This window comes from Scatophagus argus, chromosome 9 (genome assembly GCF_020382885.2).
Source record: "Scatophagus argus isolate fScaArg1 chromosome 9, fScaArg1.pri, whole genome shotgun sequence".
NCBI classification, from domain to species: domain Eukaryota; kingdom Metazoa; phylum Chordata; class Actinopteri; family Scatophagidae; genus Scatophagus; species Scatophagus argus.
In genome coordinates, this window is record NC_058501.1 from 4,960,730 (window position 1) to 4,975,253 (window position 14,524).

A 14,524-nucleotide genomic window follows, 5' to 3' on the forward strand; every position below is an offset into this window, starting at 1 on the left:
TCTGACAGGAAGTGACAACTGCAGTGTTTAAAGACAGAGGAAGGCGCAACAACTGAAACACTCCCACAATGCAGGGCAAGCAATGTACAGACCTCCACTGAAGTGAAAAGACAGGCAAGAACGAACACAAGAGAGTGTGTTATTTTTCTTGTTTCCTTTTTTTCAATTTCTTGTCTGCATTTGGATCCAAATCTGAATACAAATAGACACAGTGACAGGCAGACAGACAAATAGCCAGTGATTTATGGCTTGACGGCAGTTATGAAATGCCACCAAATCCTGCAGCATTGCCCAGGTGGTGAGCCTGTCATCTAAAATGGGCCGCAATCACACAATTAGAGGCAAGAAGGCTGAACTTAGAAGAACTTTGTAATCAAATGGTGTGGCATAACAAAAAATAAATCAACCTTTTCTGGGCAACTCCAAATATGGGTGAATATGGGTGGTATATTATGTTCCCAAGTTTTAGAAAAACATTTGTGGGAGGAATGGTTAAAAAAAACCTGTTTCACTAATATTCAAAAAGGTAGACAATCAATCTAAATGTATGTTGTGCTTTCAGGGTCACGAATACAAATATAATGTTTAAAATAATTATAAAATATAATTTCACATCTTGGCGCTATTCACGCCAAAATCCAAATTATCCTTCTTATTCCCATGTTCTTTACTTAACACCAAGTTTTACTAAAATCTGTTGACATATGTTGCTAACTAACAGACAAACAACCAAACGGTGAATGCTGCATTTAAATTAATGATGAGAAGAGATATAAATAGGGAGAACTTTCACCTCCTGCATATTTGACCTCTCAGCTTCAGATTTCACAGTATAGGTGCAATGAACACAGCATTGCCTCGGTTTTTAGAGCCACAGGAATAAACACATTTCAAATTGCATAGTCTAATTGCAAATTTAACAGGTTTACTTACCCAATTCTGACAGGATTCCATTTGAATTCTATATCTAAAGTATGGACTACATATGAGTGAAGTTTTCCCATCTGCCATCATATGAAGTCTACAAAACTCCATATGAAAGAGCTTTAGGATGTTTTGCTGCATAGGTGGTTTAAAGTGATTTAAGGGAGGCTGAAACACACCACAGACCGTTTCCCTATCCAGTCCCCAGGAGAGCCATTCATTACCTGTCCCATGCAGATGACAGCCTCTACTGCTGCCTGAAACCTGTCTGCTACTGGTGTAGAAATCTAATCATATTCAAAAACAGAATGACGTGGCAGTGGTCATACCCAACAAGTCTCAGTTCAACATGTAAGTTCTTAGAATCTCAGGTTTTCTTAATGAAGTTCTGAACATTGCTCTCAGCTCTGTTCATGGTGATGACACTGACTCAATGCTCAATCTGTTCGCATCTCAGGCAAATGAGCAGTCCTACAACAGGCATGTATATAGTTGCAGCTGACCTGAGACCAGCAGGGGTCACATATCTATGTTGCAGAGCTGTCAACCTCTGACCTCACATCTGTTTGATGTCTCTGCTATGGGTCTGACAGGGTCTTTCTTCATTGGCTATTGATCAGCTTAACAAATGTACAATCTTTTCAAGTGCCATGGACCTCCATACTGTATCATAATGTCCCTCATTTTCATTAATGCTGTCCTTCACTGGACAGAAAATTTGCTTAATTAAAAAACATCCTCCAAAATATTGAATCTGATAATGATTTTTCTTTCAGAAATCTGATATATCAGAGGCAAAGAACGCATGGAAACATATTCTCTTTTTTTTCTTGATTGAAATGGTTGGATTTCATCACAGAGGAATCCCTCTCACATTTCCTCATGAATTAAAGCCAAGGTTGCATGCGTGTTTACTGTGACAAACAAAAACAGCATGTACCTCACCATGTTTTATGGGACCTGATCTCTGTTTTGCGCATTCGCTATCCTTGATGGCTTTTCATGATGCAGGTGATAGAAACTCACATGTCTGATGCTGTAAGTAAATACAGAATGCAGGTGGCAGCTGGTGCTTCCACTTTCTTAAAATAGCTCAAAAACCATATTTGTTCCTCTAAAATACAACATTCCAAATTTGCAAGTAGAAATTGCTGTACTTCAATGACTAAACAGATTCATGCCATCAGGAAAATAAATCAGAAGATACTTACCCTGTTTTCAAAACCAACAATTCCTCAACTCCTGCGATCAAAGTTTCTTAATAAATCCCAACGCACAGTCAACAGAGTTCCAGCAGGAAGACTCAGTCAATCTAGTAGCTCGAGACTCTAAACATGCATATATCCCTGCCCTCTCCCACTCTTTTTGTATCTGTCCAAGCACTTGCATTGCTCAGCCCCTGATTCCTTTCCCTGATTACTCCCACTCTGACTCTCACCACGGAGACACCTCTTGTGTAAAGCTACAGTATGTGGATGCATAATGCTGGAACTGAAGCCCTTAGTGTTACACCTTCAATGTCCTTAAATATTTAAACTTTTAAACATCTAAAACTTTATTTTTTTTTTTTTTTACTAAACTCTAAAGTCTTAAATAAGTTTTAAAATGTCAGAATTGGCACTTCTGTTTTTTTTTATCCACTTATTTTTGTGTCATAAGCGGTGATGAAGCTGAGGTGTCTGAGGTTTAACATGTTTGGAAGTATTTGCTCCAAGAGAAACTACAGTTCATTAATGTTGTCCTGCAGGAGGCCTGCTGTGACGTGGAAGTCTGATTCCCCTCACCTCATTACTAAATGGTCTTTGGAAGTAAACAGTTGTGTTCCTCTTGGAAAGATAACATATAACCTGAGGAAAGGATATAACACATAACACCTTGCTGAAAATTTGACAGCCTTGTCTAGACTACATAAGTGCTCCATAACTTAGGGGTGCAGCCCCTTCTTCAAGAGGAACACTGTAAAGATGCTAGCAATATTTTGATGAAGTGTCTTTATTGTATTTGTTTGTTTGATCCTGTACATTTTGGAAATTTGAAATGAAAATATTTTTTAAAAAACTATTCTGCAGTATACTGGGTCAAAGCCACTGTGAAAGCGGTTTAATGGAATTTTACAGGTGATGCTGGGATGAACTCTCCACGTTCTCATTTGAGCAGCAGTTTATGGAAAGACCTGGTAAGTAAAGTCATAATTCCAACCAGTCTGGAGATACCTGCCTACCACACAATGAGCACGTTTATACACAGTCATCTCTTACTAATAGTTCCCACTAGCACATCTGCCCTTTAGGCTGAGAATAGCATCAGTGTCAACAACCGAAACAATTGCAAACATTTTCCTTTTACATGATTTGATGAAAACTTAAACTGACATTTGAATTCACCAACTTGTACTTGACATTCAAAATAAAACACAAACATCTGTCAGTGAAGTTAAGATTTTAATAAACAAATAAATGTCACATCTTTATTTTTCATACAGTGGCAGGCTTCTGGTTTAACATTTGTGTCCTTACAGGACATTTTGTGTCCAGGGAGCAGCTTGCCAATAACTGCATCTGGTGAAACAGACTTGTGTGTTTACACAGACCACAAGCTCCCACTTGCTTAATTGAAAAAACACAACCAGGGTCCGTATTTATTGAATCCCGAACGTAGAGAGCCCCAAGTCATTGCACCAGGTTCTCTCAAGCAACTCATTCAGAGCAAACTGATTCCAGATCAGTGCTACTTCTGTGCTGTCAAAATATACAAATAGCAGCCCAATACATTTCTCATCAATCAGTAGAAACACAATACCACATTTACAAGTTTTTGAATGAGCACAACTCAACACCCCCGACAACACAAAACAATTCTGTCTGCAGGTGAATAAAACAGCAAAAGAGGATGATATGTTCGATATACACTAGGTTGCTCTTTGATCATGTCAGAATACAGGCAGATGCATTTCTTTGGGGAAACTTCCATTCAAGGTGCCACTTCATGCATGGATCTGTAAAGGGCATCCCATCAGAGAGAAAGTTATGAATAAAGGCAATCCAACCCTGATCATGAGCAGAGACAAGACAAAAACATGTCGACTCTTCGCTTGTTACTGTGGGGGGTAAGGTTTTTGCATTTGTGCATAAGTTAAATATGTCAAAGGTAGGACACATAAAATACTATTAAAGGTACATACATAGCATAAGCAGAATAATAAATAATAAAAATATAGAATTGTCATCCAAACGTTCTAGTGCCTTATTACATCCAGGTTCAAATGCATAATATGCACATCATTTCTGGAATTACAGAAAATGCGATACATGGTGGAGTAACAGTATCAACAATGTAAATAAATAAGAGGGAGGGATGAGAGGTCACGATGGTGGTAGAGGTTTGTGTGTGCGCCGTGTCAGTGCATGCATGGTTGTACTGTGATGTGTGTGTGCAGCAACAATATATCCATGAATAAACTGTACACTGGAGAGGCAGTGTGGTGCATAACTTTTGCTGGGGTCTTATTAACAGCAGGGTCCAGTCAGCAGGATGCTAGGAATGTTTTCATGCTGTAGCGGTGGTGTAAGGTGGAGGAGCCTGCTTGGGAGGGACGCTGACACTGTCATCATACGGAGGTAGCAGGACCTGGAGACGAAGAGGGGAAAAAATAACAAATATGTAAAATAAGTATTGATCTTAAAACAGTCCTTAGTTTAATTCAGTAATTAAATTAAAGAAAACTAATCTTCATCAATTTTGATGATGGATTGATCACTTAAGTCATGTTTTAAAAGAAAATATGTAAAATGTATATTAAAAAAATGTACTGGTGTGAATGTGAGTACTTGCTGGTTATGATAGTAAACTGAACATCAGACAAAAAGAGATTTAAATATGATTGTGATTGGAATTTTTCAGACATTTTGATTAAATGAGAAAAAAAAAATCAACAGATTACTAAATAATGACAGTAACTGCTGGTTGCGGTTGTATGAAGTCGTATGGAGACTAGTGTGACTAATGGATAAGATACAGGATGCTGCGCCATGTGACAAAAACAAAGCAGGTGTTGGCATTCAGATTTAGTTTAAAAGCTGTACACAGATTTTCCATCTGCCTCACAGACAAGCCACAGTTTCCTCTGGACAAATGTCAACGCTCAGTGCTGCGTGTCCTGTTACTTCATGGATGACTGACATAGAACTGAAATCCTACCGTAAAGAAAGAAAATGATGAACGCACAGCATAAATTTTTGAAAGATGGCTGATGTTTCTCTGAAGGTTCACACGCTCAAAGGCAGAATTTCTAACCTTCCTCTCTGCTTGATGCAAAGCTTAAACTGTGCGGGGTGAGAACATATTAAGTGTGACTCAACATTGTGGTTTTGCTGTCAACCTGTGTCCGACCTGTGGCTCCCATGTTTTAAACAAAAGCTACTCAGGGTTTCAGTCAACACAGACAGTTTTTCATCATTCTGATTATTAAAGGATGTCATGAACATTATCAGTAATCAATAATATTTAACAGCCTGTTTTAGTGCATGGATCCTCTTACATGGATCAATATCACTTAAACTGTAGAGGATTTAGTATTTCCACTTGCAGTACTTGTATACTACTGCAATTCATTAGTCAGTATTGTACTTTTAAATCCACTACATGCATTTGCTAATTTATCTATCAATAAGATATTATGGATCCCCTGGAGGCAATTCACAAACTATCCCACAGTATATGTAATAAATATTTAAAAGCTAGATCATAGCCCGATCATGATTAAATGGATTGTGATATTATTTTTGACCAGATCACGGACCCTTAGCGGCCTGTAACTGACAGAAACAACAAAAACACGTTCTGAAAACAGTGGGGCTTTTGAGGGCAAAGATCCAACAGAAATGTCTCGTGCAGTGGGCAAGCAGCCATTAAAAATACTGTAATTACTACATCTCTTCATCCCATGCTTTTGTTGGCCTCAGAGCGTAGTCTTTCATTTTTTGTCCTTCACTTCCAGTACTAATAGTTTGAAAACCTGGAGTGGACTCACAAAGATTTTTTTGCTCCAGTGCTGTCTACATATTGACTTTTGAAAGCCAGAAATATCAGAGCAGAACTGATCACGTAACCCTTTTAAATTCTTAGTGGAAACGTCACAAAGGAATAAGGTGGAAACATTGAGAATCTGTTTGTGTGAAATTGAAGGTCCAGTGTCGAAAAAAAATTACAAAAACGTTTGACTGGTAGATGTGCCACCTTTATCACTGTAAACTGCGTATGTGCCAGTGCAGAAAAGAAATACTGACAGGTGGAGCAACAGCATCTAAAGGGAGCATATGGCACCAACCGTCAAACTCGTAAAGAGAAATTATACTAATTTTGCTCTATACAGCTACTCAGGGGTTACTTATTGTTGCTCCTTTATACCTGACTGTGTGGGTGTGAATGACTTTTCTGTATGTCCAGGAATTCAGCTCATATGGAACACATTACTGCACTTTTGACCCAAACACTGTATAACTGCTGTGCAGCCCTGCAAGCAGCTAACCATAAGCCACAGACCTGCCTGTGGTCTGTGAGGAGCTCTGCTTTAATATGCCTGGCTCTAATTGAAAAAGCATATCCGCAGAAGTGAAGGTAAAGTTGGGAAATAAAGGAACACGCTGCTGTTTCTCTGGCGCGTTTCGCTAATGATGTCAGAGAGCTGAAATACGACTCAGGTGTTTTATCCATCAGGAGCCTGTGGACATTTCTGTTTCTTAAAAACCCCAAAGCATCACATAAAGACACACACAGCGTATAAAGCTGTTGAGTGTAGTGGATTGTTTCAAATTGTGTGGAATGTTACACTCGGAGGAGTCTTAAGCTTCACGCTGAGGAGCACAGCTTTCTCAGTATAGCTGTGAAAGCCAACATGCTGCAAGGTCAGTAATGGAGCCAGCTATCGACAGCTCTCCTTATGTGCTCATGCTGAAACATGCATTTCTCACAGCTTAACAGCTCTGCATTTTGTCACAGTCAAAACAAGTCATTAGCATTTCTACAGCCTCATTTTTCTTCTCCTTCCTGTCAAAGTTTAAGAACATAAAAAAAGTGTGTGGGCAGCATGGTTTCAGTGGTCAGAGGGCCAGACAAAGGCAACAGGACACCAACAGGAGACCCAGAAACACCCAGACGGAGCTCACTTACTGTCCTGCTGCTGTGCCTCAGCCATCATAATGACTTTGCCAGCATGGAGCCTCATCTCTCTCTGTTCATTCATGCTTGCCTGCAGTGTAAAAGTACCTGCTACAACAGGCCAGCGTTATACTTCCTTCTTCCCCCAGCATCACGACTTTATAGATGCCATCTGGACTGACCAGAGGAAACCTACGCAGACGATTGAAATGTGAATTGTGGCCTGGATTGAATAAGGAAATCATTTTTCCACAGGAGCTATTTTATTGTCTTTGGAAAAAGAAGAAAGAAGCCAATCAAGCTCTGATATTGTTTTGTGTTTGATGTCTAGCTGATAATACAGACGTAAAAAATAGTTTAATGGACTCTGAACATGGTAACATACATGCACGGTGATCATTCTTATTCTCCTATTTACATAGTATTAATATATTTACTTATACATTATTTGGTTTGCTAATTTTAATCTGTTGTGGAAATATTTCTCCTTTAGTTAACGCCGCAGAAGTATTTGTTCAGCTGCACACTGCACGAGGAGTGTCTGTAGTATTGGTGTTGAAGTGAGAGTGCTCAGACAACTGTGGAGTTTCCACAAAGATGTCTGCAACAGCTCATTGGAAAATGTGGCTAACATTCATACAGGAGGTCTGACAGAGGAAAAAAAGGCTGGTCGACATAATGTTTTGTCTACTGTTTTTTTTAAAGTGAGATTCGACTTCCCAAAAAACTGAATAGCTAAATGAAGGATAGATGCAGCGCGGAATCAACCTTCTTCCATCTTCTGTTTTGCAGGTAAGTCAGTCTTATCATCAACAAATACCAAGATCAAAACCAACATTAGATCCCACTAGCAACTGTTTCCTGTGTCACTGAAGCTTGATAATAGTTATCACCCTGTGCCATAGAACTCAATTGCTGTTCAAAGTCTAGATAGATAGATAGATAGATAGATAGACAGATAGATAGATAGACAGATAGATAGATACTTTATTGATCCAGAGGGAAATTCAAGAATATTAATATCGTCCTTCATTATTCCTCCTCAGTAGTGCACTAAATATATATTAATCCACTGCTAAAAATAGTCTCAGATTAACGTACAATTCAATCCAATTTGAATAAAGTAAATAAACTAAGTGAACCTTTTTGAAAAACAAATCTATCTGGTACACGTTCTTAAAAACCCAATATACATTTTTGCTAAGAACCGGTGGACTGGGGGCCATGCAGCCCCACACACAGGCAGAGTGACTAACTAAGTATTCAGAGGCAGACTTACACTCAAGTCATAATGGAGGATCATCAGACGTAACTTACCGTGGTGTCATTGGTCGTGACATAGAGCAGGATTTCAGAGGTACCCCGGCCATTCACATATCTGTAGCAGTTCCACACACATGCTATCAGATAGGCCTGACACACAAAGAAAGAGAACAAACAGGTTAGGAGGTTCAACTGCCTCATGTCAGTATCAGCTATTATTTAAATCTAGGGCTGTAAATGTATTATAAAGGCATTTTTCTTGTTAGAGCCCAATGAATCAATCAAATGCTCTGACAAATAAATGAATAAAAAAGGTGCCTGTGGCTGTCACACACAGTGGGTCCACCACTTTGGCCAAGTAACTAACATGGAGAACATAATTAACATTGTAACAGTTAAACATCAACATATCAGCATTGTCACTGTGAGTGTGCTAATGCTAGCACTGAATCACTGTAGAAAAGCAGGGCTATTTCTATATGAAACCCTCCAAATTTTAAACAATGTTGTAATTCAAGAAAAAGTTCTTCATTGTTATGCTACTGTAAATGACAGAGAAGTTGTATCATCCCCTGAGATGCTATGGTGTAACATTTCTGTCATGTATTTTCTGCACACAGACACAGAAGGCACCATGAGACATGACGAGCAGAGACTGCTGTTATCCAAATACACTCTCTCTAACAGTGAAAGGTCGTATAAAATACAAATAATAATCCATTCATTTACATTCACTCTCTGTTTTCATAAACATCACTTTACAGTAGCAAAAACAAGTTCCAGCTCGCTACTGGAACTCCCCAGCCAAACAGCACACCATCTGCTACAGCCATCAAACCAAAGCCAGACTGAGTTCTCTAACTTCTGTAACAACCCAATTAAGAAGTCACTTTAATGCTCTGACAGCAAGGTTATTTTAACAGCCCCCGCAGGAGTATGCAGGGATACATTTGCAGCACTCAATTTAGCTCCCAGTCCTCTGCAAATGATCCTGACAGAGTGATCATGACGCTGATTGTGCAGAGCGAATTATCCTATCAGTCACACCGAGAAACAGATTCTGAGCGTACTGTATGGGGTTTCTAATGTACAAATCTGTTTATATATGGCAATCCAAACCATGTGATCAACTGACTGCTGCTAGCAAAAGTAGCAGTTTCTTATAGTAACTTCATAGCTATCCTTTTCCTCTGTTCAGCTCACATTCACATCACTCTCTGCTGCTCACTCCAACACACACCTCCCTATGCACACATCCAAGGGGGGGCTGCACAGCTCTTAAAACTAAGGAAACCAAAGTAGTAGAGATTTAGATACCAGATAAATGAAAACTGAGTACCATGAATGTCTGTATGAAATGTCACAGCTTGCCATAGTTTTTGAGATATTTCAGTCAGGCCCAAGTTGTCACCGCATGGCAAACAATATACAAGTGATTCACAAGGAATTTATGACTGTCTATCTTTCCAGTAATGTGGGACAACCAATAGCAATAAACCAAAAAGTTCATAGATTCCATTCTGCTGTCAGCTATCAGAATTGATTTTATCAGTCTATTTCACAGCAGATATGTTGACATGTCACAGTAAGAAAAGCTAAATAATGACATATAATAAATGATAATCTAATAATAATAAGTAATGATGTCTGAATTCCATTTATTTTAAATTAAAAAAAAAAAAACCAAAACATTACCTTGAATCCAAGAATGCAGCCAATGAAGAGCAGCACAATGAGAACCAAGCACACATTACTGAGAGCAGCAATCTCCTCTTTGTAGGGGAAGTTATCCGGCTGCACAGGAGTCACAAAAACACAAGCAGCAGAGGGTTCATTTGAGGTAAAAGGCAGCTGTGGCTGTTTATCGTGCAAAATGATACATGACAAGTAAAATGCTTGCAAAAACCATGGTGACAACAATTTCCCTCACTCACAAGAGAAAAACACTCAAGGCTTCTTACCAGTTGCTGCAGGTAATCCTGTATTGTGTTTGGGTAAACCACAATGCTGACAGCAACCAGGGTGTTGAGAGCAAAGTCAAATATTTGATAGCAGAAAAATGGGATGATCCAGGCAGGACGCAGCTATAACAGAGGTATTTATTTTAGGTATTAAGGATAGGCTGGTGTATTTTAGCAGAGAGTCAAGATGAGCTGTGGACACAAATCAAAGGAAACTGGGCCACAGGGAGATTATGTGTGTTTAAGGTAATCTAACAGGAGGGATGGCATTTGGATTTGTTATGTTTTCATAGATGCAGTGTAAGTGTGCACAGCAGACCTGCAACATAATTTTTAAACTGTATAAGAACTATATAAGAGCACAACAGACTTAGTGAGTATAGCAACAAAAGGAAGACTCTAATCAGTCGTTAGTTTACCTTGTATGCACCATATGTTGCCATCCCACATATAAGTATCATCAGCAGAGAGATCGCTGAGGCAATGCACATGTCTGAAGCAGAGAGAGGGGATTCAAAAGTCAGTTACACTCAGTATAAGGTCACTTTGGTAGAAGCACATTCAATAGCAAATCAAATTTCTGGAAATGTTTACAACATCATGTTCAGCTGATCTGGGGAAAACAGATTTTGTACAGAAGATAAATGACAAGCTGCATCTGTCAACCAGACGAGGAATTAACCTTAGCCCGACCTCATATCAACTCATCACAACATAACAAAACATTCTGTTACATAAGGATAGTGCCAGGCAAAACCTAAATACAGTACATGTGGCACTACTGGGTGACAGTGAGTTCAACTCAACATTTCTCTGTCCTGAATCCCACTAAAAAACCATGTACATCTATTCTAAAATGATAATGAATATTTTGTAGCTCTGAGTTACAGGCTGCATTACATTTTCTCATATGTTTTCCTTAAAGTGTGCAGAGAGGCAATATGCTACTTCTTCTCAAAGTCTAATTTAGCTAAATATCAAAAGGGCAGGCAGAATCTGAACTTTGCAAAATCAAACACCAATTAGTCAAACAAATAAAACTGTCATCAACAAAGAAAACAGCACCAAGCCTCAAAAGTCAATTAAAAAGATGATATAGTTTTAAACCTGCAATAACTGAGTTTTGGGGCAACTGGAAACAAGCTGAGATCACAACTCTGATATACATTATCATCGTCTTTTAAGTTATGGCAAGAGTTATGTGTCTGGACAATAAGCACTCTCCTTTTAGCTCTGTTTTTGGGTTCCACCAACTTCTTATAGAACAGTCACAGTACAAAGACTGGAAGTAGGAGTAAACAGCTGTCTTGTAAAAACAATAATTTAATTTGTCTGAAAAAAGAACTGAATGCAGAATCACTTTCAGTTGATTATCACTTATAATCACTTTATTACTCAGCAGAGGTATATTTCCAACCAATGTGGAGTTACAGAAGAAGAAATTCGAATCCAAACTGTCACTCCAGCTTGTTTTTTGTTACATCTAAGCATTCTTCAATGATAAAGTGACTGAGCAACTTTACAGTGTTCTTCTTCCTGGAAGTCATTTTTCAGGCTGTGTGTGCTCCTAATTCAGGGGTGGCACCAGCTGGCACAACCTGCAGTAATAGATCATGGGACGCCCTAATCCTTTGGAACTGGGACAAAACAGTCATTCCCAATCAGAGGCTACCAGCAGGCTTCAGTCACACTGCTCCTATGTGCACCTGGTCTTTTAAGAAAGCTTTTCATATGCTTTGCCCAGACGCACATTAGGCTTGCATGTCTGTGGCTTTAGGTGTTTAAGTGCAGACCGTTGTCTAGACAAATGTATGAGTTCGTTCTAAAAACACAATACATCATTCTGTTAGTCAGTTGACAACCATATTGAGCCTATCACCCCCACAAGCAGAGATTAAGTCATCTGTCACAGTCAGTTGTGGGAGACTTCAGGTACAACTAAAGCACTGCAGATGGTGATGCAATTGCTTTACAGGATTCAGATAAGCTGTACCTGTAGATTTACCTTTGCAAATGTAGTTACATGTAACAAAAACTATTGAATACAAAAATTCAGCTGATAGAGGTCTTGTGAGACTACTTCTGGGACATTTTTAACTGTAAAGGATTGGCCTTCTGGGTTACTTACTGGCGTCATCCATGACATCCAGGTCATTAGCCAGCTCTGCGCTGGTCAGGTGGTACTGCTCAGGATCACTGAGCGCTGTGAGCAGGATGAGTAACACCACAGCATTGATGAGCTTAGGGAAAGAGGACATACGAGTAGATAAAGGCAACAATATGGACAGACAGGTGGTAGGCATTATGGGCAGGACATGGTGGAACAGTTAGAATGAAAAGGAACAGATGCTGAATGCAGTCTGACAAATAAAGATTTCCACATTTCCATGATCTGCAGAGTAACAACATGAAATCCTAATGTACCTTTTATGTCATATCTATAGTACAAGCTCTAAGTGTAGACACATAGATGAGTCTTTGTTTTGGTCTGGCCAGCGCAGCTCATTATGCAGATGACTCATACATCCCCATTGATCAGGTGAATGTAATGGAAAATTCTCTGCAGTCAATAGGCAGCCTGACACCAAACCTGCTACCTGAAGAGACCAACTGCTAATTTATTCATGGGAAGCTGAGAGGTTTTTCCGCATGTGGTGTTTGGTTTAATTAGCCCTCTAATGCACATTCAGCTTAACAGAGTGATGCTGCTATAGAAGATGTTCCACATTAAGTGTTTAATAGGACAAATAAATGATGTAGAGGAGAATAAACCAACATAAAACTCAGAGACTAAGAGACTAATGCCCATGTTATATACACAGCACTCCTTTATGTTACAGTTCAGGTATATCGTAGTAAATAACGGTATTCATGTAGCAGTTATGAAAAATATACTTTGTTTTGTTGACATGTTTTAAAAAGGAATGCAATCTTCCTCTGGAGAAAAGGTTTTAATAATAATGGAGTACACTGTAAAATGCTACATAATGATAAATGCTTGCAGTATGAATGCTTGAGCTCATGTTTTCCCATATGATGGAGATTCTGGATGTTTGCGTGGGTGCAGTGAGTGACAGACGATAGGCGGTGCTCACCATGTACCAGACCCCCAGGATGATGGTTCCTGTGCGGACATGGCAGCACAGACAGCAGCTCGTGGAGTACCAGCGGTCCCACGGGGAGATCATCATCTTGTCCGCTTTATCACAGCTGCGCTTCCACTCACAAATGATGTTCATAAAAGAAGCAGACCCCCGCTGTCCTACCCACGACCGCCCAGCTTCTGTCTTCACTGACGAATGACAAACAGGATCCGACTGCCTCGGACTTGTCCGTTTACTTATCACCGTGAGCAGCTTAACGGACAGAGCGGCTAGCGTCAAACTAACGTCAAAGTAACACATAACTTCCGGTTTCGAAACAAAATCCTGATAACAATTCGTGTTTTTAGTTTAGGGTATTACGACTCTTTAAGGAACTATTTTGGCAAAATCACCTACAATTTTTTCAGTTATTATCTAAATGTCATTTCTAGATTGGCAGACCATTACAATTATCACTGATAGTCTGCCAGTCTACCACTGCCAGTCTTTTTAGATAGATAGATAGATAGATAGATATTGATCCCGAGGGAAACTCAAGCAAAGTAAACACTTGACTGCAAAACATGATCGATTAATCAATTATCCTCTACAGTGAAGGAGGAAATATTATGAACATGAGGGACGTTTACTTGTTTCTATGTCAGTTGCTCAGTTTTGTTGTGAAATACAGACCGATTGCCTGGAAAGTCTGCCACTATTCAATTATTTCAATACAAAATATTACTGCTTCCGGTCTTATTCTGCTCAACTCTGTCAACTTGACGCAGCTGGACAAGAGCGTATTAACTAGTCCTGTTGATGACAAATACCGGAGCGTGACAGACTAGATAGGATTCAGATCACATGATGTAACCCGTCTTTTCCAGAAGGTTACAGTGAAGTTCTTGTAATCTAGAAATTTCAGGTCGCGTCTTTTAACGTTTAACAGCTCCACAGTATTCTGTTTCCGTTATTCTAAATGTCAACCAGGCAGTTACAGTTCTGTTGTGTTGAAGATGGAGTATTTGTTTTCTAAAGATTGGCTGCAGGTCTGAGGCTTCATCTGGATAGTTCATGGAAGTAATTTGGCAAGTATGGGTCTTGAAGTGACAGCACAGTGGCCTAAAAAAATAAAAA

General features: G+C 39.3%; 1 protein-coding gene across 3 annotated transcripts; it reads right to left on the bottom strand.

Annotated features, from left to right (window-relative positions):
• Nucleotides 1–3,346: 3,346 nt before the first annotated feature.
• Nucleotides 3,347–13,766, bottom strand: LOC124065387 (lysosomal-associated transmembrane protein 4B-like). 3 transcript variants are annotated; one of them, XR_006844398.1, is made up of 8 exons: nucleotides 13,400–13,760; nucleotides 12,433–12,544; nucleotides 10,724–10,797; nucleotides 10,305–10,427; nucleotides 10,039–10,137; nucleotides 8,398–8,493; nucleotides 4,415–4,551; nucleotides 3,347–3,919 (listed from the first exon to the last, which is right to left on the bottom strand). XR_006844398.1 is itself a non-coding variant. In XM_046400753.1 (7 exons), exons 1-7 carry the CDS (start codon nucleotides 13,706–13,708, stop codon nucleotides 4,471–4,473), a joined length of 894 nt encoding a protein of 297 aa, XP_046256709.1. In that variant the 5' UTR covers nucleotides 13,709–13,758; the 3' UTR covers nucleotides 3,347–4,470. The 3 variants fall into 3 exon arrangements, 2 of the variants coding, with proteins under 2 accessions (XP_046256709.1, XP_046256710.1); XM_046400753.1 differs by having other exon boundaries at nucleotides 3,347–4,551; nucleotides 13,400–13,758; XM_046400754.1 differs by lacking the exons at nucleotides 3,347–3,919; nucleotides 4,415–4,551 and adding an exon at nucleotides 6,441–7,272 and having other exon boundaries at nucleotides 13,400–13,766.
• Nucleotides 13,767–14,524: the final 758 nt, after the last annotated feature.

What these genes read in the sequence shown, in the direction of transcription:
- LOC124065387 (XM_046400753.1), bottom strand. Translation starts at nt 13,708, where the DNA reads ATGTGTTACTTTGACGTTAGTTTGACGCTAGCCGCTCTGTCCGTTAAG. An exon ending in GGATGTCATGGATGACGCCA is followed by an intron (nt 10,798 to 12,432) that starts GTAAGTAACCCA and finishes TCTCTGCTTCAG; the next exon opens with ACATGTGCATTGCCTCAGCG. An exon ending in CAACATATGGTGCATACAAG is followed by an intron (nt 10,428 to 10,723) that starts GTAAACTAACGA and finishes CCTCTGTTATAG; the next exon opens with CTGCGTCCTGCCTGGATCAT.